The following is a 26,115-nucleotide window of genomic DNA, read 5'->3' on the forward strand; positions in this document are numbered from 1 at the left end:
GGTTTATATTTACTAGGCTATTGTAAAATCCTATGTTAACAGTTGGAGATCTATGCAAATCCATAGTTAGAGATAGCAGTAGGTAGATAGAAGTCCATAGTTAACGATAATTTAAGGCAAACAAACAGCCAAAACCCATTTTGTCTAACCAGACTAGAAAAATCAAAATATGCCAGTTAAATGAAATGCACTGAGAACGGGACAAAACTTCTGTATTCCTTACGTGCCATTCTAGCTGGTCACTGCTTATCTCCCTCCTTCATTATATCAACGTAGTTCAGCACCTCTAGAGTCCTTCTGCCAGCCAAACTCAGATACTCGGCTTCAGAAGAAAACGCCGCTATTCCTGCTGCGCTGCCCGTGCCCGCAGGCTGCAGCACCTCATGTGCTGGCATTTTGTGCCCTCCAGCGGTGCCTGCGGTGCTGGGCGGAGGGACCCCCCCTGGGCTGCGGGCAGAGGGGAGGGAGCTCCCACAGCTGCACACCTGCATGGAGCCACACTGGGTGGCAACATCCACTTTCTCTACTTCTGTTACAGAGCTCTCGGTCTGCGACCAAACTTCACACCTGGCACTGAGAGTGACACGCTGTCTTTCAAGGGCTGGGTGTAATGAGCTGCCCTCAGATGGGGCGGTGCGGTTTTTATTTTCCTCCTCTGTGGCACATAAAATAGAGTCTTTCTCCCGAAGATGGTTTGCTTCGTCTCTAGTCAAAATACTGCTGGGCTGGAGAGGCATGGTTCTGGTGTGAGAGGTCCTGGGGGACTCTGTGCTTGCGGAGGCCGAGACCAGGCTGGCGTCGTTGATCTTCAAGGACTGTTCATTCAGATATTCCTCCTTTTTGACTGTGTCTTCTTCTTCAGACTGTTTGAACAGAATTGTGTGAAAGCAACTGTTTAAACAGATTTGTGTGAATACAACTGTTTAAACAGTTCAATAACTAAGGACTAAGTTAATGACTAGCTAATAACTAAGTTAATGAAATAAACAGAAAGGCCAGAACTGTCTGGTTTTGGTTGTTTGGGGTTTTTTTTCATTCTTTCTCCAAGGGTGCACTCCTGGCCTTTGTTGAAGAGAAGGTGAGTAAGGTGGACCTTTACTCTCACACAAAATTTATATTATTACATTGTGGCATTTTTGTGTTCAAGAATGGCTGAAAAACACACAGTGTGTCAAATCCTCCTGCCTTACAGGCATGTAATGTAAGGCAGCTATACATCAACAAAGAGCGCAGAATCTTGCTTAGCACCTCCCCACAGTCATGTTACTGTAATTCTACAAGGCCTGTGTTATCAAGAGACCAGACCACATGTCTGTGAAACTACTTAGGAAAATTTACAGCTCAACAATTCTTGTCTTCCTCATGCATGAAGTTGCCTTGTACAAAACAAAACCATAAATAAGATTCCAGCTACATCCACCCTTAGAGGCACTCAGGCATACAGATATCATTCAAATGAACCCCTGCAAACCTATAAAGGGGCAGTACCCACTGTGTCAGGACTAGAGCTGAAACAGCTCTCTGTCTGCCTTGGAGAGTAGGAGGGGGACTGACTGCTGAGTGAGGACTCCACATCTGAAAAAGGAGATGAAAAGGAAAGAAAGCTTACTCACCAAAAATTCCCCAAACATCCAGCTCTCAAGTACAGCATACAGAACTAAACATTACTACTTCTGGTGCACTTTTAAGATACTTTTTAAAGAATAAATTGTTAGCAAGGTCAATCTAGTTCTTGGCAATAGCCAATTCTTTTCCTCTCAGGACAACACATCTTAACAGGAAGTGTGAAATGGGTGCCCCAAAGCTTCAGCTATGCTGTTCATCAGCAGCCTGCACCAGAACTGCAGCAGAACTGTGCTACCCAAAAGGACGAAGGACTCTGTAGAGCAAGGGCAGGGAGAGAACGCAGCAAACCCCTTGGACATATTGGCTGCCATACAAGTTACATGTTTTTTCTCTTGGAGGTCCTAGTGAGATCTTCTGCTCTGAAATGCAGCCAGCACAGCTGACCACTACAGCTACTGAGGGAGCAAAAAGGACATGGGATCTCCCTGCTGACTCCCCTCTGTCCACATGTGGAATGACAGCATATAGTCTAGTGGAAGAGAATAAAGATTAGTAAAGACTGGACCAGTAAAATGGCACATGTCAAAAATCTAATGAAGATATTAATTAATACAGAAAACAGGTCCAAGGTTTTTTTCCAATCAGCTGAGGGCTGCAGGAATAGAAAGAAAAAAACTGACTGGCATTTACTTGGCAGTTTTACTATATGGTGATGTTAGTAAACTTGAGTTGTGGTGTTCAGATTAATACTCTTGATCTCTCTCATGGATTTTTTTTTTTTTTCTTTCAGCAGTTACCCCTACTTTCAGACCTGGCTTTTCAGTTTAGGGGACAACTTTGGAGGAAATGGGATAATGAAAAATATGTGTGTAATACTCACCAGAGAGAAGTTAACCTGAATTTACCTCTTCAACGTAAAGCAAACACAGATAGTTCTTAGCTACCTGGTAATGCTAGTCTTTATACAGCGCTGCATGAATCAAAAATACAAGCCCTCATCAAATGTAACATCCTAAAAAGATCAAAACACTTCTCCCTGGCTTTAAAAGTAATTGTTTCAGTTTCACATGTAGAGAAAAATCTGATTTTTTAATTAATAAGGTATAAATGGTACTAACCCTTCTCCATCTCGTGAAGATTGGAATTCACTCCAAACTTATACTCTTTCTCTTGTGCTGTTGTGAACTTTTAAAAATAATTAAGTGTTAATAGTGAGGATTCAGCTGGATCAGCACCTCAGGTTACATGAGGAACATTCAGTTTCTGTATTACATAAAGGAGTCACTGCACTGTACCGCAAATTATTTTAAGAGGTACAAAACCCCTGAGCAATACTGTATGTACCTGGGTGACTTCTACGGGCAAAATATCTAAAAGATTCCTTATATGTATACTGGCATAAAGCCCCTTTAAAATACTGAAGTGTCCTGCATACAATGTCTGGGCACTGCCTCCAGAATCTGATCCTAAGGGTTAATGGGTAACTTACTTACAAAATGTATTTATTTCAGGCATCAGCTTAGGTGTGAATCAAACCATGTAAATTATGGCCCTGAAAGGGCTATCTAACTGAACCACTTAACTAGAAGCTGCTCTTTCTGAATTCCTTCTATAAACCATGATGGAAAAGAAGCTTCCACAGAAGTTAATTAAGTGAAGCTAAATTCAGTTTCTAAATGTTGTGGACATTCCTTCTACACCTCGAATGAATGGTGCAAACAGTAGGTTTGACAAAAAAAATATGTCTCTTTAAAAAGTTACCTCTTCAAATCCAAAGAGCTGGTTCTGTCTCCAGGCTGATTCTTGTGCAGACTCCTCATCACTGAGGGATGCAAACACAGAGTTCTCTGGTAAGTGATTTCCTCTCCTGTACTTTTATTTTCTTTCCAAATTAAAGTCATTACTGGTGACTTCTTTGTCTTCAATTTTTATTTTGTCTTCAGTAACCATGAAATGCTTCCCACTATTGAGATCATTGAACTTATTTCTGAACTTGAGATTTTACACCAAGAATCTGTTTTTCACAAAATTTACTTCTGTTGAAATGCAAAATGTAATATGAGAGATGACAGAAGATAGTGCTGCTTTGTAAAATGGAAGGTGCCATGGATTGGACCCTTTGATAAAACCATCTTTTGTAAAACATGGGGCACTTACTTATATATGCTAACTTTAGCCCAGACACTAACTTCCTCTGTAGTCAGTGGAAGGAGACAGGGTCTTTTAGAGGGCAAGTCAGAGCAACAGCTTAAATTCAGGGACTCAAAACTGTCCCATGAAGCAGTCTTTCTCTGTACTTATTATAGACAGATGAACAATGGTATAAAGGGCTTACCCATGCATAAGTTTATTCACTACTGTTTTCACTGGGAAAACATCAGACCTCAGTAATACTGTTTAGAATTTTGCCTTCATGTCCTACCAATCAGCAGGATTTCTCGAATTCAGCAAGGTCTCTACAGTTATCAGTAGTTAATGGATTGATAATTTCTACAGCACTCACCTTTTTTTTCTTGAATAGTTCTGCACATTCTCCTTTAAATTAATCTGCTGATCATGGTGATAAACAAATGTCTCTAGAATAAAAAAGGAAACCTTGACTTTAAAATGCAATAGCATAAATGCAATTTGAAAACAAATGCTTCTGTCAATTTTTAAAACTAATTTAAATAATTGGATTTAAAATTAAATTACTGCATTCTGAAGATTCATGATATGTTTTTGGTCAGGGCAGATATATCTCTGGTTATAAAACCACATGTCTTTAAAAGGAGAATAAAAACCAGAATATATGTTCTTAAAATGTCACGCACCGATTTTTTCAAGGTTTGCTGTTTCTTCTTTCTTTTCAGAAGGTATGAAGTAGTGCTGCCCCTCATGACAGTCCTGCAGGTGGGTTTTATGAAGTTCACTGGTTTTCTTGTAGCTTGCACTTGAGGCATTGTTACTTTTAAGTAAAACCTGTTCTGGAGCCGTGAAAATGCCTTCAAGGTGTCTATCTACAGAACTTTTTTTTGCATTCATTGCAGAATAATCCTCTCTACTATAATAAGGATAATTTCTGTTGGTCATTTGATTTCTATCATCAGGATCAATGAAAAAAATGGCAGTACTGCTTTGGTTAACAACAGGATTAAAATGCTTTGTGGAAGGATTATTATGGGTTAGTTGGCTCTCATATTCAAACAGTGCCAGAAAGGAAAAATCACGTCCATCTTTGGGAGATTTCAGTTCTGCAGTTTCTTTCACAACATCAAACAATGGTTCTTTCATTCCTTCACTGTTTTCTGATTCCTTACTGGTCATTATCACTGGATATTTCCTGGCAGAATTCATATAGTCTAGCCTGGGGATGGAGGATGAGGTGGAAGGGGGGTAGAAAAGAAAAAATAGTTTGCTCAGTACATAAATAAGCAAAATACTAACTGCTAAAACAACAAATTATGATAACTTGGTGATAAAAATCTCGAAGACTTTACTGCTCATTACGCTTGCTTTTGTCCCAAATGTACATTACTTCAACTGAAAAAAGTGTTCTGTATTTTATTTCCACTCTATAGTAAGGTTGATTTAAAAGGAGTTCTGTTTCATGATGTCTCCAAACATACCAAGACATGGAGCACATCCCTGAGTAGGGAACTGTGATTTATAAAATCAGCCACAGTATGTCACTGCTGCTCCACCAGCTGACCAAAGACGGCCACTTTGGGGGAAAAAAAAAGAAAAAGAGGTAAATGGCTTCTTCCTTCACAAAAATAGTTTGTTCTTCGAGTTCTCTCCTATAAGCCCATAAGCAGCTCTGTGTACTCCTTAATTCCTGGTCTTTTAGCAAGTGACTTCCATTTGTTCTTGGGTTCATTAATCCTAATTCAGCACAGAATTTTTCTATTTCACTGTCAGGAGGCCCATCAGACATTTTCTTTTGCCCATACTTCCCTACCCCACTTCTGATAGTAGTGGTTTTGAAGATGCTATCATGCTAGCATCCTTAGCATGAAAGCTATCATGTTTTCACTTACTTGGCTCTTAATCTAACATTTTCACTGCTTTTTTCTAGGCTTGATCTGCTGACTGACCTTTCAGAAAATCTGAGCAACAAGTTGAGAGGCTTTTGAAGCACAGACAATTGGCGAAAAGGCAGCTATTCAAAAAAATGCCCTTTCTTTAAAAACTTTTGAGCAATTCTATCAATGGAACTTGAAAACTGAAATGTAGTACAGAAAGCTCTTACTGGAGAAAAATTCTATAATGTTTTGATTAGCAAATACCTGGAACTGGATAAAGAGCCTAGAGAAGTTAAATGAGAAAGTAGTGTCCTCTACTTAGAGAAAGCTCGCCAGAACAGTTTTAAAAGGCTAAACACACTGGAGTTTGTTTCTCAAGAAACCTGGATAGATCTACATGAGGAAGGTAAAACCATTTTGTGAAGCAATTCAGAAGCTTCTTCTTCACTCCAGCTGAACATTTTGTAACGATAAATAAAAGTTAGTAGTAGATGAGGAAATAAGACATCTAAAATTTTTAGTTAATATTTAATGATCTTGAGGCACCACAGCTCTCAGATATATGCACATCGATTACCTCATCAATGTGTTACAATTACATTAAACAATTGTATAAGTTTATACTCTACTTTTCACGTACAGCAAAAGAAACTCCCTTCCCAGGAGAACTGCCAGCTCTTGAGGTCTGAGAATTTATGGCTACAATGGGTGAAAACAAAACAAGGATGATAGAAAGAAATGGATTTGAAGAACAGTTGGAAAGGAGATGTTAGTGAGCCATGAATGGGCAGAGGACTAAGGGAGGTGCCATAAGCAGATGAGTGCAGGCCTGAGGGCCTGTGGAGAAATGAAAGAGGAGATGTAGGCGAGATAACCTTATGTAGGGCTTTAATGTAAAGCTATTCATTGGGAATTCGTCAAGATATACAGCAAGGTGAATGTTATCCTCATTTTAGGTTTTGCTGGAGAAAGCCGGGCGAAGCTAGAAGAGAGAAAGGGAAAGTTAAGGTGGCTAAGACTGGAAACTGATGTGTTCATCTAGTTATCATGTGGTCAGTGAGCTTATCAGTCACTTGACTTCCCAGGCAAAAAGGCTGTAGGTGTTTCAGGAACAGCAAAATAATATATGGCCTTTTTATGGCTCTATCCAGCCAAAGCTAGAGACTGACAGGAACTTTCAACCAGATGGCAGACTTACAGAATAAAAAAAATATATGAAGATTAGCCCGTTAAGACCTCTAGATCCAAGTGAAGAGCCACTGGAAAGAAATTGAAATAAAATGTTCAGTATAAATGAGTCTGGCCCTAAACCCTCTGTGATTAAAAAGATTTTTAATCAGTGCTTACAAAAAGAAATATATTCTAGTTTTCTATCCATTCTTTTAAAAAGAAAATGTATATTCTCATAAAAGTATTACTGAACCAATTCTTAAAAAAAAAAAAAAAAAGCGCTATAGTAGGATCACATACGAACATATGAAAGAGAAGGAAAGAAAATGCTTTGTTCCTGGAATCCCAAATGTAAACAATGTAGGTGAAGTTGCTCAATTGCTACAGCATCAAGGTCATCAGAAAAGCACTTCCAACAGTGACCAGAACTAATGAAAGCTGGGGCAGCTACCCTCCCTGCAGCCTCTTAGTAAATCTATGCTTCTCAGGCAGGGTGAATTCAGTAACACCATCATGTTTGTGATGTTGCGAAAAATAGATCATGGCTCCAAGTGCCTACCTAAAATTCACATTTTTCTGCCTTTCAACAAATTTAAATATCTTGGTACGTTCGGTCTTTCCATTTAATTCCAATTTATATTTGAAAAGCACCAAAAATCAATGAAAAATCAAGTAGCAATAAGCTTCATATTATCTTAGTATTTTTCTTACTTAAACTTGATTGTTATTTCTCTCTTTAAGGTAAAATCACTGCCTACCTACGCAATGGCTTACAAAGTTCCTGAGGCACTGTACCAGACTTCCTGAAAATACACTGGCTTGGAGGTTTTGTAATCCAAGGGTCTTGATCAGAACTATTTTCTGGCTGAGAAAACAGAGGCAGCTGTCAAACTCTGAATATATATAACAGTTACAGTGTTTAAAACTTTAAAGTTGGGCTTGCAAACAATATACATGTTTTCCCACTATTTTTACTTCTGTTTATCTTTACAGTAGAAGCCCAAACCTCCTTACATCCTGAATTCTGTGTAACTCACACTTTTCCGAATTTGCATATCACTGTTAATATGTAAAATGTCCTTTTAGCACCCTATCCTCCCATAGTATGAACAAGCTTGATAGACTGTAACAAGCTGACTGTTCCACTGAAGATCACATAATTATAGAAAGCTGTTGTCTGCAAGGGACCTCAAGAGGTATCTAGTCCAACCTGCTCAAAGCAGGGCCACCTTCAAGCTTATACCAGATTGTTCAGGACTGAGATTCCACAAACTGTTTGGATGGCCTCTTCTGGTGCTTAGCTACTTTTGTGACAATATATTTTTCCTGTATGAACAGAATTTCCGTTGTTGAAACTTGCAACTTCTTGCCATTTCACTATGTACCTCTGGCTCTGTCCTGTCTGCAACTGTTTAGACTGTGGAAGACAGCAGTTAGTTCACCCCACACCCCCATAGCCTTCTCTTTCCCAGGCTATGAAAACCCTCTTCGTTCAGTCTCTCCACATCCATCATGTGCTGCAACCTCCTAACAATTTTTGTGGCCCTTCATTGGTCTTGCTACAGTTTGTTGATCTCTCTCTTATACAGGGTGTCCCAAACCTGGACACAGTATTTCAGATGTGTTCTCACATACGCTGCGCAGAGGGAAATAATCCCTTGCCTTTGACTGCTGGGTATGCTCTTTCTTATACAGCCCTCTACGCAGTTGGCCTTTGCTGCTACAAGGGCACACTGCTGACTCATGTACAACTTGTTGTCCACCAGCACCCTCAGGTCCTTCTCTGCAAAATTGCTGCCTACTCAGTTGGTCCCCACCTGCATTGGTGTGTGGCATTATTTCTCCCAAGGTGCAGGGCTTTGTATTTCTCTGTGTTAAACCCTATGAAGTTCCCGGTGACCTTCTGCTTGTCAAGATCCCTCTGAGTAGCAGACCTGCTACTGTAATGATCACTCTGCCAATTTGGTGTCATTCATGAACCTATTGAGGTGCTGAGGGTGCATTCTGTCCCATTGTCCAACTCTCTAATGAAGAGGTACCTGACTTGGAATTAATGTCTGGAGATCCCTGCTATTACTGACCTGTTGCCAATTAGACTTTAGCTGACAGACAACTACTTTGAGCATGATGGTAACAGCCAGTTTTTTACCCATCTTATTGTCCACTCATCTGGTTCATACCTCCCCACTTTGGCTACTAGGATCCCATGGAAAACCTTGTCAAAAGCCTTCCTAAAGTTAAGGTAAATAATATCTGCTGCTCTCCCGTATTCATAGAGCTAGTAATTTCATCACAGAAGGCAATCAGGTTCATCAGGCATGGTATGGCCTTGGTAAATCTATGATGGCTGTTCCCAGTCACCTTCTTGTTCTTCATGTACCATGGAATTGCCTCTGGGAGGCCTAGCTTCATAATCCTTTCAGGGACAAAGACAAGATGATATTCCCCCAGATCACGCTGTTTTTGCAGATGGGCTTAACATTTGTCTATTTCTTGTCACTGAGAAGCTTTCACCATAGAAAGCTGAGGAGCTGATCACCACAGTCTTTCGAAGATGATAGACATCTGCCCTGCAGTGATGTCTTAGGAGAAATTACTTTACTGAAAGGGTTGTCAGGCATTGGAACAGGCTGCCCAGGGAAGGGGTTGAGTCACCATCCCTGGAGGTATTCTAAAAGTGCGTAGACAAGGCACTTCAGGCCATGGTTTAGTGGCCATGGTTGACGGTTGGACTCAATGGTCTTAAAGGTCTTTTCCAACCTAAATGATTCTTTGATGCTATGATTCTATGTCATCCAACTCCCTCAATATACTTGGATGCACCCTGTCCAGTCCCATGTATTTCTTTATGTCCAGGTTACTAAGGATTCCCTAACTTGTTCCTTCACTACTGTTTTGTACCAGTCTCCCCAAAACTCTCTACTGAGCTTGAAGATGTGCCAAAGAGCAGACCTTGTCAGAAAAGCCTGAAGAAAAGTAGGTCTCGAGTGCCTCAGACTTCTCCATGTCCTTTGTCACTAGGTCTCAACTCTATCTAGCAGTGGACAGCATTTTCCTTGGTTTCCTTTTGCTGATGACATACCTATAGAAGTCCTCCTTGCTGCCCTTCTCATCCCTTGTGAGTTTCAGTTCTGACCATCCTAATGCCACCCCTCCAAGCTCAGGGGATGCTTCTGTATTCTTCCTGGCCTGCCCATCCTTCCCTCCACACTTCCTTTTTGCATTTGAGCTCTGTCAAGAGTTCCCTGATTTAGCCAAACTGGCCTCCAGGACCTACTCATTCTCTTGCACATTGAGGTGGACTGTCCTTGTGTTTTGAAAACACCTTTCTTGGGCTCCTTTGCCCTTTAGGTCAGTTTCCTGTGGGTTTCTGCCTACTCCTTCCATGAACAATGCAACATCTGCCCTTCTGAAGCCCTGAAGTACTCCTTCCTCACTTACCTCAAGACTTTAAAATACCACTGGTGATACATATAGAATTTGGTTTATTATTTTCAATAAATAATATCTTTTCTAAAAATAAAGCATATTATATTTGCTCTTACTTTTCTAAGGATGATTCTTTTAAGAACCTCAAAGTGAACAAAAAGAAAAAAATAGTAACATGCATCAGAACAAATAACTTTCAATCATTTCTTAAACTTAACTTGAATTAAACAGCAGGCTTTTCTCAATCCCTTTAAGAGCATTGAGAATACTGTAAGAACTGTGTTTCTCACTGAGACACTGCATCATTACAAATTAGGTCACAGTGATCACCTGGGATCATGCAATACCCAGTTATACTAATTATACATTTAAGAAAGCTGTATTTATAACTAATACATTTAAGCTTTCTTTAACCAACTTTACAAACAAGACACAAAAGAAAGCCAGTGGTATGTGACTAACTCTCTTTCTGCAGGTATCAGTGATACTAAGAGCTCAGTGAACAAAAGCTCAAGTTAAACATATTTCATAGCAATTAAACAAATATATTTGTATATATGGAATATTCCTTGCCAGCCTACAAGAAATGTTGATCATAATTGTCTTTACTATTACACTAATTCTACACCCCAAATAAATGAAAGTTAGTTTAAAATAATTCTGTGGAAATGACCTGGTTTTGCAGCTTCTCTTCATAGGTCTGTTCCCAAGTGTTGCCCATTAGGTTTGTGTTGAAATTTTCTTCCGAAAATTGTGTACAGTTAGAGGACCAAAAAACAGAAGAAGACAAAGGACAGGCACTAAAAGCTCTTGCTATGTTGTCTTCATGTTCCATACTAGAGTCAGCATACATTAATTCTGTTACATGTGATAACTAGACAAAATACAGCAAAGAAACATTTATTTATCTAAAACTGTTTTGTTGTAAGCATAAAGTTCAAAGTAATCAAACCTTTCTATATCTTTTACATCTCTGCACATATACCACATGCAAGAGAAAATTTTCATGTATTCTGATATGATTTTTTCATGAAAAACATAGGGTAATAAGGGCTTATTTCAGGGAAACACATAAGTACCTACTTAAGTTGAAGCATGCACACAAATGTTATCCTGAGGAAAGATGGGTATAAATACATTTTTAGCTTTAGATGTGTAGGTAAATGATCTGCTGACTTGGTTCTTAAGTAGTAAAATGAAGAATATTTTACTCCATTGAGCAGAGAACTCCAGCATGTTGTGATACTAACAATGCTATATCAAGCAGATCAGAACACAAGGAGAAATTTGAAGGCAAAGCTCATGAAATGTCACTGTATCCATAGCTACATGGAAGTAATGCCTGTAATCCAGCTTATCGAGCGAAAGCAGCACAAACTACTAATGGAGTACAAAAGTCTTGTACATTAATTGCACAAAATCTTCGTACCACAAAACTGTAAGTTTCCAGAAAGCTGAAAATTATGAATTGTATAGCACCTCTTTCTGTTTAATAAAGTGAATACATCTTAATTACTTAAATTGGATATACTTCAACTTACAAAGATTTTAAAAACAGTTCTTTGCAACATACAGGCCTTAGACTTTATTTTTTGATCCATACATTAAATTAGTTTTCTGGATGTGCAATACTGCATTATCATGTGTTTTGACGAACTGATGTAAATCTGTCCATACAAGTGGAGGTTGAAGAGAAACTTAGCTATCATTTTGATCCATTATTTCTGGCCACACTAAATCTGAAATATGTCCTCTCTGTCTTCAAGAAACACAAGAAAAAGAGTCGTAAGGGAAGGCTGACTTAATGCAATATCCAAGAAAGTAGTGGCAGCTCACATGATCTTGGCTAAAACACATTAGACAGCTAAACTTTTCACTCATACGAAGTAATTCTTCCTGACTCAAAAAAAAAAAACTTCTAACACTAGAAAAACATCTGTCTCTCTCACTCTAGGAAAACATACTTTGGCAACATGAATGGGCCAAGAACATACAGAACAATACTGTGCAAGCATCTTTTCCTCAGAGTCCTATCTAATACAAACAGCCGGAGTCAGTGGAGCTATATTATCAAGCAAGTCTGAGTAACGTAAACTAACTGTCTTCTAACAGATTTACTAACTTTTTGTTGTTGTTGTTGTTTAGTTGGGTTTTTACGCAACAGTGGAATGGGTCATTAAAAAAAAGCCTAAATTCCATCTAGAGAATGTTTTTCACTACAACCTCAGTGAGTGTATGAACTTCCCAATTGTATCCACTGAGACTTGTACTTAAGTTCCTCTAAAGACTCACTTTTGTCTATGCGTCTCACATTTCATCATTTCACATTTCTGCATATTGTTTTTAATATACCTGCTGTTGGCCTCAGTCTCTTTCCCATAATCTCTGTCCTTTGTGACTAGCTTAGAGCACAGATATTCTTAAGTATTTTAGAAAATGCCTAAAACAAGGTGAGCTTTTCAAGAAATATGTAAGAAATAGCATGAACAAATATAAAATATGATTGGCAAATAACATATCAATATAGCCTTAAAGAGGAAGACTTCACATGTTTCAGTATCCATGAGATTTGGTCAGTCTTTGAAAAATCACTTAAAAATACAGTCATTGCTGCACATTTTTAGCTTTACATCAGTGAGAACAATAAACTTACTTACATTATGCTGGTATTTTACTTTCTCCGAGAGATGCTGCCTTCTGCTGTCCAATACTTGCTTTTGTAACCTTGTAAAATGAATAAAAACAGCCTATGAAATACAAGATATAAGATCTGTAAGATCAAAAACATTCTGAGTATTAATTTCAAAATAATTTAAGAATATTTTTCCACACATCCTAAAAAGGCCTGATTCTTAAGCAGTTATGAGCAGCCAGTGTGTGAGGCAGTCACTTTAGAGTGTCTGAAGTTGGATAGGAAAACAGTGTAAGTGGAAAATGCTGTTTGAATACCTTGCTCTGTGAGATAAACTTAGTGTATGTACCTGACATGAGTAAAGAAACTTTTTTTTTTAAATCTTTCAGCTTCATGTACAGTTTTTTATTTAGAATACATTTATTTACTCTCTCATAGTATCACTGGAATGCCAGGAGTGACTGTGAAACTTCTTCACCTTATAATCATATATTTATGTTTACTTAATACCCCAAATATAAGACCATCATGAAATAACTTTTTCAGAACTTCATTATAGCTTAACTACTGCCTACTTTATACAAGTACCTGTTCTGGATGTCATCTAAGTTTGACCTATGTTGTGTACGTAGTGGTGACACAGGAAGCTCAATGTTGTGCCTCCTAACAGGTATTTTTACATCTTCAGTGATATCAATGTGGACTGGCTTCCTCATGTTCTCTGCAATGAAAGTATTTGGAATGTCAGCGCTGAGCTTGGAGAAAGTTTTGAGCTTCCTGAATTTTCATTAGAGTACAAAAGCTGTTGTTTTAGGTTTCTTAATACATTTAAAGCCACATGTTTTGCTTCTTTTGTTACTAGCAATGCAAGAGCTCTATTCTAAATGGCATTATAGTATAAAATTATCTATGGTCAGCTGCTGTGTGGAGACAGGCTCTGTTGCCCTCCTCAGTCACCTTCTAATCTTCCTGAGCATAGGACAACAAATTCTCCACAATCTGGTTTATGAATATGTCACAGAGGATAAGTATCATAGAATCATAGAATCTTTTAGGTTGGAAAAGACCTTTAAGATCATTGAGTCCAACTGTTAACCTAACACTGCCAAGTGCATCACTAAACCATGTCCCTAAGCCCCACATCTGCGTGTAAAGAGTTGGAACTCAAGTTGTAAAGATGTTTTTTTAGGAGCTTAATGATGGATTTTAAGAAAGATACTCTGGGTAGAACTTACAGACTATTCCAAATGCCGCCCAAAAGCTATGAAAGAGGAAGTGGAATACAAATGGACCCATTCAATGGCAAAGGGTAAAAGAAATGGATGTAGGGTAAAATTAATGAACGGAATGAGGAGGGTGCATAAGTGTAGAAGGCTTTAAAGGTGAAGTAGGCAGTAGGCAAGGTTACTTGATTCCTCTTATGTCCTGACTTTTTATTCAATCATAATTTTTGTATTTACTTACAATTTTTTATTTTAAAAATAAAGTAACACTTATTTGAGCATTAAGTTATAAGTGGAAGAACAAGAACTAAAATAATAGCAGTAATAGTTAAGGATAACTGATTCTGTTAACTGTGAAGTCAGAACACTGTTACACTAAACTCACCGGTGTTGTCTTTTTTGGTTGATATCTGGTTAACAACATATAGATTGAGGAGATCTAAACTGACTGCTGAACTTTTAGGAGATGATACTCCCACAAGCTTCATCTTTGATTTAAGTTTCTTCTTCTCAAAGAATTCCTAAATTTTTTAAAAGAGAGAATAAGTTTTTGACAGAAGCTTCAACAACACGTTAGCAGCGTATATAATTCTTTTGAAATTAGCATGCAAGACTTAGTAAACAATTCCTAATAATAAAAACACATGATTAAATCTCTCTGAATTCTCACACCCTGTCTACTGTTATTTAGTTTATTTTTATTGCCTTGAAAAGGACTGCAAGTATAATTTGCTTATAGTCAAAATAAATCACTGTTCTCTTGATGCCAAAAACTTAGTCCTTAAACACTCATGCCTCAAACTTTGCCTATGATCATTAAAAATATTTCTTTAAAATAAAAGACATACCAAAATGCTGCAAGGAAAAAGTCCTTAAAAAATTTAAAACTCAGGCTTTTTAGGCAGCTTATAAACTAGTAGGCAAGTAAATCACCAAGATTAAATACACACAGCCATCTATAATGACACAAAGAGTTTACTGTTCTCCAAATTTGTCTTTCTCAACATAGAAAATAGTCTTGTGACAAAAAAAAAAAAAAAAAAAGAGAGAAAAAAGTAAAGAAGAAAAATCTCTAAGACTGGGACTTCAGAAAGGCTTTTTGATGCAAGGAGTAAGAAGAGATATGACTGACACTTCCAGTATATCAGGCAGATAATTCTGGAAAATTTAGGAAACAAAAATCTCCATTTTGTAGGAGACTATTAATAATTGTCCTAAAATTATTAGCATCAAGCACAGCAGATGAATAAATAAAACCAGTATGATTTCTTTATTTTAACCACAAGAAGGATATTGAAAACTGAAGGCAATGCCAAAACACAAAATAGCATTGGCTTTTCTTCTGAAATGTAATTCCTCTCATGACTGCAGGTTATATGTAACTAATATACCCAACATGTTCGTGGGTAACTATTTTCCCGTATAATTTATTATATCACAATCTTTAGCTTTCTAGGATGTTATCATCTATGGAAAATACCTGTTCGTCAGTTAAGAAGAGTATCAGCAGTAAAGTAAATTCAGCTTGTGTACTAATTAATACTTCAAAATTCATATTGCTTTGGAGTCCACACTCCCAAAATGTATCCATGTCACTTCAGTGTCCCAGCTATTTTCTTCCCATCACCTCTAAATTACTAAATTACTATTAAATGTGTAATAGCAATTACAAAATTACCACTGTGTTTAGCTATTTAGTAATTTAGTACTAAATTACTAAACACAATCCTATCTTGGATCCTTTCCTGTTTTCTCTCCTCCACTGAAGCAAATTACTTAGTTGTAATGTAAATTATGTGGCTTAGACCAATAAACCCCTGAGAAAACAGGTATTTTGAGAACTCACAAGCCTGCAGGAGACTGGAAAGGCAAGGGAGACAACAAGCTGCTCAGTGCTCCCACATTCCCTTAGGCAAAGGTTTTCATTTCAGAGATTGTCTCCATACTGTCAGTCTGTTTTTCCTCCTCCTCTATATGCCAATGCATCTGCTCTGCGCATTGTAGGGTACTAGCTTTGGTGGTGGAGCTTCCCTGTACTGTCTCTTTTTTCCCTGCTGCTGACTTCTCTTACTATGGTTATAACTATTTTCTCTTACTGTTTTCTTTCTTTCCTGTTTGAAATGTCTTCTGCTATGCCATGGATAAATTTGATTCTATTATTTCACTTTCAGATTCAAAATACAAATAAGTTGGCCTACTTTTGCAAATGCCAGAATAAAGTACTTCAATGAGCCTAACATTCTTTTATGTAGCCCAGAAAAATAGCTGTGTATATGTGTGTTAGGCTAGCTGACCACGTGGTTATCACTGTAAGGCTTCAAGCAATCCCATGTGTCAGCACATACCAACAAAATATAGTAACAGAAGTAATTCAGTAAAACTTAAATTGGGCACATTCATTCATTCATGCCTTCTCCTACTCCCTCCTCTTCCTGCTGGAATTCAGTGTAGTAAACCTAAAGACTTCTGCCCTAAAAGTTACATGCAGTCAGGCAAATACATTACAACTGTCATGCTAGTTATTGGAGTCTCACTCCAAATGCTTTGAAAGTTTTTCCTAAGTGAATCAATTAAAGCATTTATGTAACAATATAAAATCCAAGATGGCTAGAACTGTTTACCTTTTGCTTTCTTCTTTCCTGCTTTAATATGATTCTGCTCCTGAAAGAGGCAAGTAATTATTTTTTTAATTGTAAAAGTATAATCTTGAGTCATGGCTTGAATTTCTTTCTCATCAACAGTATTGAGAATTTAGGACACAAATGTTATGTTATGTTATGTTATAATGGATCAAACCTTCAGGTAGTAAAGTCAACATATCTCTGTTGAAGTTCCTTTGACTGATTCTGGTTTACTCAGGTAAGGATAGGACCACATTCTGTCTTAGGGCTACCAAATACATTGAACATTCTGAAGGAAAAGCTTTTAGGTATTTGACCTGCAACGCAGCATTTAATCAATTCTTAATTTCTTAAAACATTATAAGAAATCTTTGTCAATATATTAATTTCTCCTAATTTTCTTTGTCATGCTGCAACATAGTTATAAAACCATATTAGCAAAGAAAACAAAGGAGCACAGTACAAGTTTCTACCTTTTGGGACTTTACAGAATATTGTGAACATTTTGTAAAAAAGGTAAGAAAAATAGATTGTCACTACAAGTTTTATCGATCTGCTGTTGTTTGTGCAATATAGGAGACAGCTACACCTTAAACTACATATCTCACTTGTTAAACATAGTCTTAAATGAATTGCCTACAGGACATGGTGCATAAAATTGGAGCTCTGGGTCACTGCTGTGAGCAGGGTGAGCATGGCTGCAATCCTTGGGTCAGTAAGATTAGGACATTTTTAGGGGAGTTAGAAATATGGAGTATCCCCTTGGAATTACTTTTTTTTCTTTTTCTTTTTTTTTTTTTTTTATTGTGCTGAAAGTTAGAACACACTTTCTAAACATATGCACGTAACATTTACCCTAGCAGTGGGTAGAAGCCCCCGTAATGGATAGTTTTCCTGACAGCTAAAATGCAAATCCCAGACTCAGGCGAGGAATCCTGACAGATAATTAACAGCAGCAGAAAGCAGCAGGGTGATTGCTATTTGCTAAGTGAGTGCAATACTCCTACACACTGCTTTTTCTTCCAGACAGAATAGTAGGATAGACAGGTGTTTAGAACAAAGTTAGTGTTGGATATTTTTATTTTTTTTTTAAACTGAAGCTCTCCCTTTCCCTGCTTCACATAGGCAACTTTCAGAAACCTCATTTTGCTGGGAAGACTTCCAGATGGATATGGCATTCTTTTAGTTTGATTCTGCATAGAATTAGGATGATTATAAAGCTGTGTTTAGTAAAGCTGCTTTCAAATGGCTGACAAAATCTGTGGGGTTTAAATTTCTAGTAGACAGGCAGATGGCACAGCACCTAAAGAAACTGAATATCATCCTTTTTTTTTTAACATTACAACTCAGTTGGTGATTATTTTACTATTTCAGTGAACCTCAGTTAACTATACATCTTTCTCCCCAAGTGGTAATCACTGCCATTCACGAGGGCATGAGGAAAGGCCGAGGCAGGAGACCCTCACCCAGCCCCAGTCTGCAGAGAGATATTAGGCCCAAACGCGAGCCACCCTGCCTGGTGTGGGAAGGCACCTGCGTCTCCTCACACAGTCTGGCTCAGGAGGGGACATGGGGGCTGTCACACACACCATGGCCTGCTGGTCTGTGAGGGGACACCAGGGCTGCTACACACACCGTGGCACTACTGGTCTGTCAAGAGACACTGGGGCTGCCACACGCACCATGGCTGTGCCTGGTCTGTGAGGGGACACCAGGGATGTCACACCCACCATGGCCGTCACACCCACCATGGCCGTGCCCAGCCTGCGAGGGGACACTGGGGGGCTGTCACAAGCACCATGGCTGCGCCTGGTCTGTGAGGGGACACTGGCTCAGCATGGAGCCATTTCTGGCACCCTTTGAAGAGTTTCACTCACCGGCTGCCACCAACCCAGTTCATTTTCTGCTGCTGAAGAAGGAGGGAGGGTTGCTGTGTGTGGTGCTGGGGATGGAGGGGGGGGGGCAATGGTCACCACAGGGATGGTTTGCCACCTCCCTGCAGGGCCTCCTCCTCCCTGGGAGGGCCAGGGCAGCTGGTCTCCATGCCACCAGGGTGCCCAGCGCTGGCAGGGAAGGGGGAGAGGGTGGTACAGGGACAGACAGCAAAAGGAGGACGCAGAAAGCCAAGCGGGGCAGGCTAATGGGGAGGAGGCAATGCTCTTGTTGCTGCCACCCTTCCTCTACCACTGGCATTTCCATACAGGCTGCTGCCAGAAGCCATTGCCCTTTTGCAAGAGAATCACAAGGCTCTTGCTATCCCAAGTGAATCAAATCCACAGTTATTGGAGTGTGGTACACAGCTGTTGTTGTTTTGTCTTTCAGGCCTAGCTTGTCACTGCTACAATCACCATAATTTTTAGGGCAAGAGAGAAGCACCTTCCTCCCCATCCTGCTCTTCCTCAGGTATTTTAGGGGCAATGGGGGAATCAATGAGCATTTTCTACTAGTAGGTGTTGTTGCCCTTTGAGCTGCCCCATGAGCTTTTGCTTCTAAATAGCGACAAACCCTTGAGGAGGGATACAGAGCTGCAGGTGCTCCCTGTGCTCCTGGGGCACCTCAGCAGCAACACAAGTCCCCTTGCTCCCTTCCCTGTGACTTACTGCCATCGTTTCAGCAAGTGAAAGCACCCGTTTACAAAACAATCATTAAAATTCTGTATTTTTCTTTTCCTGTGGTGTTTCTTTACTGAGTTATCTTTAGCCTAACATTTTTCAGGGTACTAATGTTTGATTGCCATTAGTACAACAATGTGAAGAGTGCTCAGAGCAGATATTAGGAGCCTAATATTAAAAACTACCCAAGTTTTTTTCTTTCTAAAACTTTTAATTTTGCTAGGGTGTTTATAGAATCCACAGCTAAAAGATTATAGAAGTGAAAAGATCTGCTTCTCTAAAATATCACCAATTAAACTGAATAAACTTATTGGACAGAATATTCTATTGTCGAGATATCACCAGTATTTCTGATTAGTATGCATAATTGTTTCTTGTAACAACACCAGATTAAAATCTTCACAGTAAAATATATCTATATTTTAAGTGTGTGTGCCTCTAAAGCAATTATGACAGATGACAGACTGAAAGATTATTTAACTCATTTCATCACCTGAAATAATCTTTTTTATTTTGTTTGCATTTCCATCTAGTGTAAATGTTTAACTTGTTAATACTATGTCTAAGAGGTAGTTTCAGGCATGACATACTCAAATCCCTTTTACTTTTGTTTTTCTAACATATGATATTTTCTGTACCACCCTTACTCTTACTCTTCCACAGCATTATCTGCATTTAAAGGAAAAGACTGCACTTTTCTTTATGTTTGATTTATTGAATCTCGTAGTTAGCAGTAGTTTGCAGAAACCAGCAAAAGTGATGTGGCAGCTTCAATTAATTATTTTCTGCAGCTAAAGCTAAAACACCTTTCAAATGATCACAAAATAAAGAATCAGTTCTTTCTTTGATGAAGGCAAAGTAAACAGTAGAATAAGGCCTGAGATGCATATGACTCTAGATTTCCAGTGTCTAAATATTGCATCTTGACTGTCAACATTTGAAAACTTTGAAATAATTGATTTGAATTTCTAAGTGATGTCATACTTTCAAAGAATTGCAGGATGTTATTATTAAAGGTCATGACTTTCACGGAGCTTAGTTGCTTCTCTGGAAAGTGAATTAAGTATAGAACAAGGAGACTTCTCTGTGCATCAGAAACTGAACTTTAAAGAAGAAAAAAAGCCTTGAAGATTTCCCTTTTTTTGTAACTTTTTAACAGCCACTCTTCAGAATAACTACATCTCATGTTCATTTGTTAAGAAAGTATTATACAGCATCTTCTTCAGAACAGCTTTCTAACCTTCAGCACTTGAGTTTTCTCCTCCAACATGCTTCTTCATTATCAGAGCAGCTCTAGATATAAGTGACGTAGCAAAGCAGTCCAAAGCAGTCCAAAGCAGTGTACTATCTATCTGATGGAAGACTGCATTTCTCCAGGAAGGCTGGTGTTGAAATGTTGACCGTGCAACTTTTGGCCTTGACTAAGTCCTCACAGAACTCCTGTATAATCAAATAAGAGAGAGGGGGGTCTTCTGAAGAGTGCCTCAGACTACCTAATTAGGCTCCTACTCTATGTTCCAACACCCAGAGAGGAAGCAGCTGTTAGATAACTGAAACTGCATGAAGTGAAAGTGTGTGCCACTGTCTGCAGCATTATTGTACCCTGAAGGTTTGCACACCCTTCTTTCCCTAAGCAGGACAGTCTTTCCCTTGAGTGAATGGACAATGCTTATGTACAATCTTATACTCACTGGACACAGTGAGAGAGAGAGAAGATGTGTTTCCAAGTAATTTCTTAGAACTAACTGCAAATGGTTCTCATGTTTTTTAATGAACCTTCCACTTCCCAGCAAGTGTCCTCCTCTAATGCTCATTATAACGAAGGAAGGGATTACTAAACAGATGAATGTGTAGTAAAAAAAAAAACCCTGGGGATTCTCACAGTTGGGTTTAAATATTTTACAGCATTACTGAATTTTTTTTGGTGTTAATTTAACATATTTTAACTTTGATTTTTGCCCACAGTGTTTGATCTTGATATCTAGCATTAGTAACTAAATGCATCCGTAGATAACTACATAAAAGATGCAGAGTAACTCAAATGCTTTTGAATCCTCTATCCAGGGTGGGAATTTCTGGTACTGTTAAATGCCAGGATAGGGTTATTTAGGTGCCTAAACATTGACCTAGTTATCTAATGCTAGGAATGCATAACTGAAAGAAACGTGAGTCTGTTCCAAGTGAAAGATTTTGTTTGGCAAATCCAGTGCTTAAACTTTGTTTACAGAGTTGCATGGTCTTCTCCCAGTCAATGCTCCTCTGCCCACTCCCTTACTTGAGAGACCACATTTTGGAGAAATAAAGTAATACTGTCCTTGTGGTGTTTTATACTAACCTCATTGGTGGTTTTGCCCTAAAAGAGTTCTTTTTAAAAGATGGCTGTGATATTGCAAAGTCATGATTGAGTCTGAGGAGGTTTAAAACAGAAGACAAAACTTGTTTTAAAAACAAAGTCTCCCCTTTAAAAAGTAGTTCCTCTTGAAAGACAGAACTCTTTCAATTAGTTTAATGAAAAGTCCTTCCCCCATTCACCTTTAAAGGTCAGAGGCCTTTTTTGATCAACTCTAAGGGCATTAGTTCAAAGAATTCTAGAAATTGCAGGAAGCCCAAGGATTTTTATATTTCACCACAAAACACTAATCTTCAGCCGAATACCTAGAGAAAAACAGTGGGCTTCCTTATGTTCATGTAAAAGGTATCAGCATTAGATTAGAAAAATGACAGTAAATTGCTGTATGAGATGAGTAGCATTCATCTCGTATGAAACCCCAGTTTAAATAGCTACAACATGTATTGAAATCAATGACTACCCATGCATTCAACAGAAGATCAGTTTTGCCCCTGCTGTGTTTGAAACGGTGTGGTAAGAGACCACCTTTTGTGGTTGTTTCAACTGATATGCACTCCTTGCTGAGCTGGATTTATTATGTTAGGTTTGAAGGAGTTAGGAGTGAGCATAAATGGAAAGAGATGATGCCATTAGTCGAAAGACTAGATAGTAGAGAGGCTAAATAGTTTCCAAACATAGCAAACCAGCCACCTCAGAGAGAAGCACATAATCTACATGGGTCGAAATTCAAAGCCCAGTTGGGAAGAACATGGGACTGGATCTACATATCAAAGCACCAGCCAGGACAGTACCATCAACAACAGTATATTGACATGTTGCTGCATGAAGCAGCCGCCATTCTTAGGTGGTATTATTTAGATGGAATTTTCACAGAATGAGCCCTCAAGATGAAGTGCAGTCCTTGGCTTGGTGGAGAACATGGCACAAGATTGGGTTCAGAGTCTCACACTGGAATCCCCACTTTATAAAAACAATATTTCTAGAAAGAACAACAAAGACCAAATAATTGTCTATAGTTGCGCTGAACTCACGTAAGGGAACAAAATGAGGCTTGTTAAAGACAAATTAGGAGAGGGAGCTAAAAGAATTAAAAACTTACACGTGGCTAAGAGAAAGCTGAAGGATACCAGACTTGAAGCAAAGAGACAGTCTGAAACATAGCAAAAAGCTATACTGCATTCAAAAGAAGATAACAGAAAGGAACATGAACTTTGATAAACATAAAAATACAATTAGATAGGCCAAAAAGAATTTGGGAAACAACTAGGCAAAGGAACCAAACTTCTAAATCATTCTTCTTACATATCAACGAGGAGCAAAAGCCTGCAAGAAAGTCTACAGGGCCAGCTGATGACCAAGGTACAACATGAGTGCTCAGAGGAGACATGGATGTTACAGAAAAGATAAGTTAGGTTTTTTTGCATCAGTATTCATTGATGAGGAAACCGGGGAGAACTTTATGCAGGAATTCTCTCTGGGGAACTCAGCAGATCTGTCCAAAGTGAAAACAACACTAGAAGATGTCAAAATGATCTTGCCAAGACAGAATGAACACTAGCATAGAACCAAGATTAAATGGTATTCACTGAAAAGTTCCATAATGCAGCAGTGTGGAAAGGACCACTTAAATTGGTTTTGGAGACTAGAGGGCAGCAAATGTGACACAATTAAAAAAAACCCACAAAAACCCCAACAAAGATTCTGTGGCAATCCAGAAAGCCTACTTCTGCATAACAAAAAATATCGGAACTATAATATAGGCCAGCATGTGAAGAGCCAGCATAGCTTCTGTAGATGAAGTGCTGCCTCATAAGCATGTAGAAAAGAGTCATTGCTGTAGTCTTCATGGATTTAATTAAGGCTGCTGACAACATGTGTTACTGAAGGTTTTAAGGAGACTAAGCAGCCATGAAATAAAAGGGAAGGTCCTGCCATTGGCTAAAATACAAGAGAGAGTGGAGAGAATGTTTAGTTCTTGCATCCATGCACTCAGGGGCTGGGGGCCGATATGGAAGAGAGGCTGACAAACTCACAAGTGGTATGGGAAAGTTGGGGGGGTGGGGGGGGTGGTGGCAGGAAGAGGGACTGAGAGAGAGAGAGAGCGCTCCGTTGTTGAATGCCTCGCCCAGAACAGGCATAAGTGGCCATAAAGTGGGGCTTGTGGGCGCCAGGGTCAAAGCAAGCAAAAAGGAGTGATTCTTCACGTACAGGATGGTAGATCTGAGGAACTGCTTGCCAAAGGATGTTATTTATGTAAGAATTTACCTGATTTCAAGAGAGACTGGACAAGTATTTGTAAGAGTGGAATATTTCATAGAAAAACCTCACAGTCTCATGAAATTCTCACAGCTGAAAATGGCCAGACGTTGGAATGGTATGAAGCTACAGCAGGGGAGGTAGCATCATATGTAATTGCAATTCTTTTTCTTTCTTGGGTATCTGCTTAGAGCTATTGTTAGAGACAGAATACTGTGCTCAGTGGAGCACTGGCCTGAACCAGTTTGCTTACTCTTAATACTTAGAAGCCTCCCAAATAAGAGTTAATGAATAAATTGCAGTAGACAATCTTTTTGTTGTCATACCTACCAGCTGTAAACCCTCAAATAAATTCTTGAGGCACGACAAAAGGATGGCAGCAGATCTCATTTTTGGGGTGCATCAGTAGGATAGATTATTTTTGTGGATTTATTCCTGCCTGCACTTTTGCAGAGTAGAACATTGGCTCTGCTGCGGGCAGTCCCAATATAACCGCTGCTAATTGACACCAGCTACATGATTTTACCACTTATACCTATACTATTGCACTATGCATGTAGCTTGTTCAAGTGTTTACCATGCACCTGAGAAAAGGATTAATAAGGTAATGTTAGCATTTCTTCAGATGATCTGAGAATAGAACCCTTTACAGATTTAAAGCAAAACCTGAAACACATAAGTAACATATTTGAGACTTCTGAAGGCATAAAATAGACATGTGCTTTCCATAATTGTATTTTTCTGGAATTGCTGGGTTCAGTCAAATCATTTGAATGGAGTTAAGAAATAAATTTAACAAGAGAAATATGTCTAAAAAAATCCAGATATGAAAGTTTTTAAGTATTGAAGCTTAAATATTAAAAGTGTAATTCTTTGTCTGAGATCATTAGTCAGCAATTCACTGTGGTTGGAGCAGCTGACACTGACCTTCTGTACCCTTGGCCCTTTCCCTCTTCCTCTCTCTCTGTAAAGGGAAAACTACTTGTTTACACTTCTTTCTAGAGCTGTATTCTGTCTAGAATCATGCTGTTCTGAGAAGTCAGAAGAGTTTGATTGGTCTGCTATTGATTGTTCCATCAGCCAGATTACCTAAATCCCTTAAGGATAAAATTCTCATAACCTACAAGTCATGCAGGGTTTAAATTTACAGCAGCAAGTATGTATCATCTCCCTGAAGACGGAATAAGGGGAAGAGGACTACTGGTGCAGGACTGCCCCCCATTTACACCATCTCTGTGGTGCCTAGACTCAGGGCCAAACAACAGAGCAGGACCTTCCCATTTCCCCTCTTCTCTCTACCCTCTTGCCGTAACACATCTCTGCCTAGTCTGGGTACCATACGGCCTCATTAGGACCAAAACAGTTGGAACCAACTGCTTGGTAGGATCAGGCCTGTCTCACTAGTGACACTTCTTCAACAAGGTTCCATATCTGTCACGTTAAAACTGAAGCTTCTTGCTTGGCTTAGACCTCCAGATCCTAAATGAATTACAGTGTCTGGATATTCTACTGAGGTATATGATTATAGCCAATACCTTCTCTAAACCAGGCAGAATAAGCACACAATTTCTGCTGCTACAAATTTGAAATCAAAGATCAGGTATCTTATCGCCCTTTTCTGATGAAAAGGTCTAATTTGTCATTGGTTTGCCTTGACGTTGCAAACTAATTCTGCGGGTGTGTTTCTGTACTTATGTAAGTGATGACATTTAAGTCAACAGAAACTTTGGAAGTACTTTAAAGTAAGGTATTTACTTGAATAACGGCTTGTATGATCATCCTCTGTTGAATTTGGCTCACAGTGAGTCCTAAAATTCCCACACCACTATGTAAACATACAGCTTAAAATTAAAGAAAAAGACCAGACGTTGCTAGCTCACCGTATTACAATACACCATATTTTAGAAATGATTTACAGTTCAGTATTCGTATGCAATTGAAAACAATGGGCACTGTGTGGATTCATATATGTTTCACATATACTTCATCCATGTATAAGCAGCTACGTACTTTATGCATGATCTAAGTGTATCTAAATGGTAAATATCCCAAATAGCAATGATATAAAATGCATCATTTATATCTATTTTTCAGTACCTTTATGTCTTTATGGCACAGTGGATAACTCCGTAAGCAGCAAGGAAATTCCAGTTTACTGCAAAGACTGATGGACTGATGTTACAGCCACTGGACTCTGTGTTAGGAGCATATAAGACATCAGGTAAATGGCCTTTTGCTTCAAAAATTGCATG

The 26,115-nt window shown here is 38.7% G+C and overlaps 1 protein-coding gene across 1 annotated transcript in view; it reads right to left on the bottom strand.

The window, feature by feature from the left end:
- Nucleotides 1–239: 239 nt before the first annotated feature.
- The window catches only part of C5H12orf40 (chromosome 5 C12orf40 homolog), a 28,413-nt gene continuing 2,537 nt past the window's right edge, over nucleotides 240–26,115 (bottom strand). The window contains exons 2-14 of the mRNA XM_041123931.1: nucleotides 25,961–26,057; nucleotides 16,646–16,685; nucleotides 14,410–14,545; nucleotides 13,390–13,522; nucleotides 12,827–12,893; nucleotides 10,843–11,043; nucleotides 7,499–7,605; nucleotides 4,380–4,912; nucleotides 4,070–4,142; nucleotides 3,328–3,388; nucleotides 2,685–2,751; nucleotides 1,493–1,587; nucleotides 240–863 (exon numbers count right to left, since the gene is read on the bottom strand). Of these exons, the coding sequence (XP_040979865.1) occupies nucleotides 240–863; nucleotides 1,493–1,587; nucleotides 2,685–2,751; nucleotides 3,328–3,388; nucleotides 4,070–4,142; nucleotides 4,380–4,912; nucleotides 7,499–7,605; nucleotides 10,843–11,043; nucleotides 12,827–12,893; nucleotides 13,390–13,522; nucleotides 14,410–14,512 (2,064 nt within the window). The 5' untranslated portion in view covers nucleotides 14,513–14,545; nucleotides 16,646–16,685; nucleotides 25,961–26,057. The remainder of the gene's footprint in view (nucleotides 864–1,492; nucleotides 1,588–2,684; nucleotides 2,752–3,327; nucleotides 3,389–4,069; nucleotides 4,143–4,379; nucleotides 4,913–7,498; nucleotides 7,606–10,842; nucleotides 11,044–12,826; nucleotides 12,894–13,389; nucleotides 13,523–14,409; nucleotides 14,546–16,645; nucleotides 16,686–25,960; nucleotides 26,058–26,115) is intronic.

The sequence above is a fragment of the Aquila chrysaetos genome, chromosome 5, assembly GCF_900496995.4.
Source record: "Aquila chrysaetos chrysaetos chromosome 5, bAquChr1.4, whole genome shotgun sequence".
Classification (NCBI taxonomy): Eukaryota; Metazoa; Chordata; class Aves; order Accipitriformes; family Accipitridae; genus Aquila; species Aquila chrysaetos.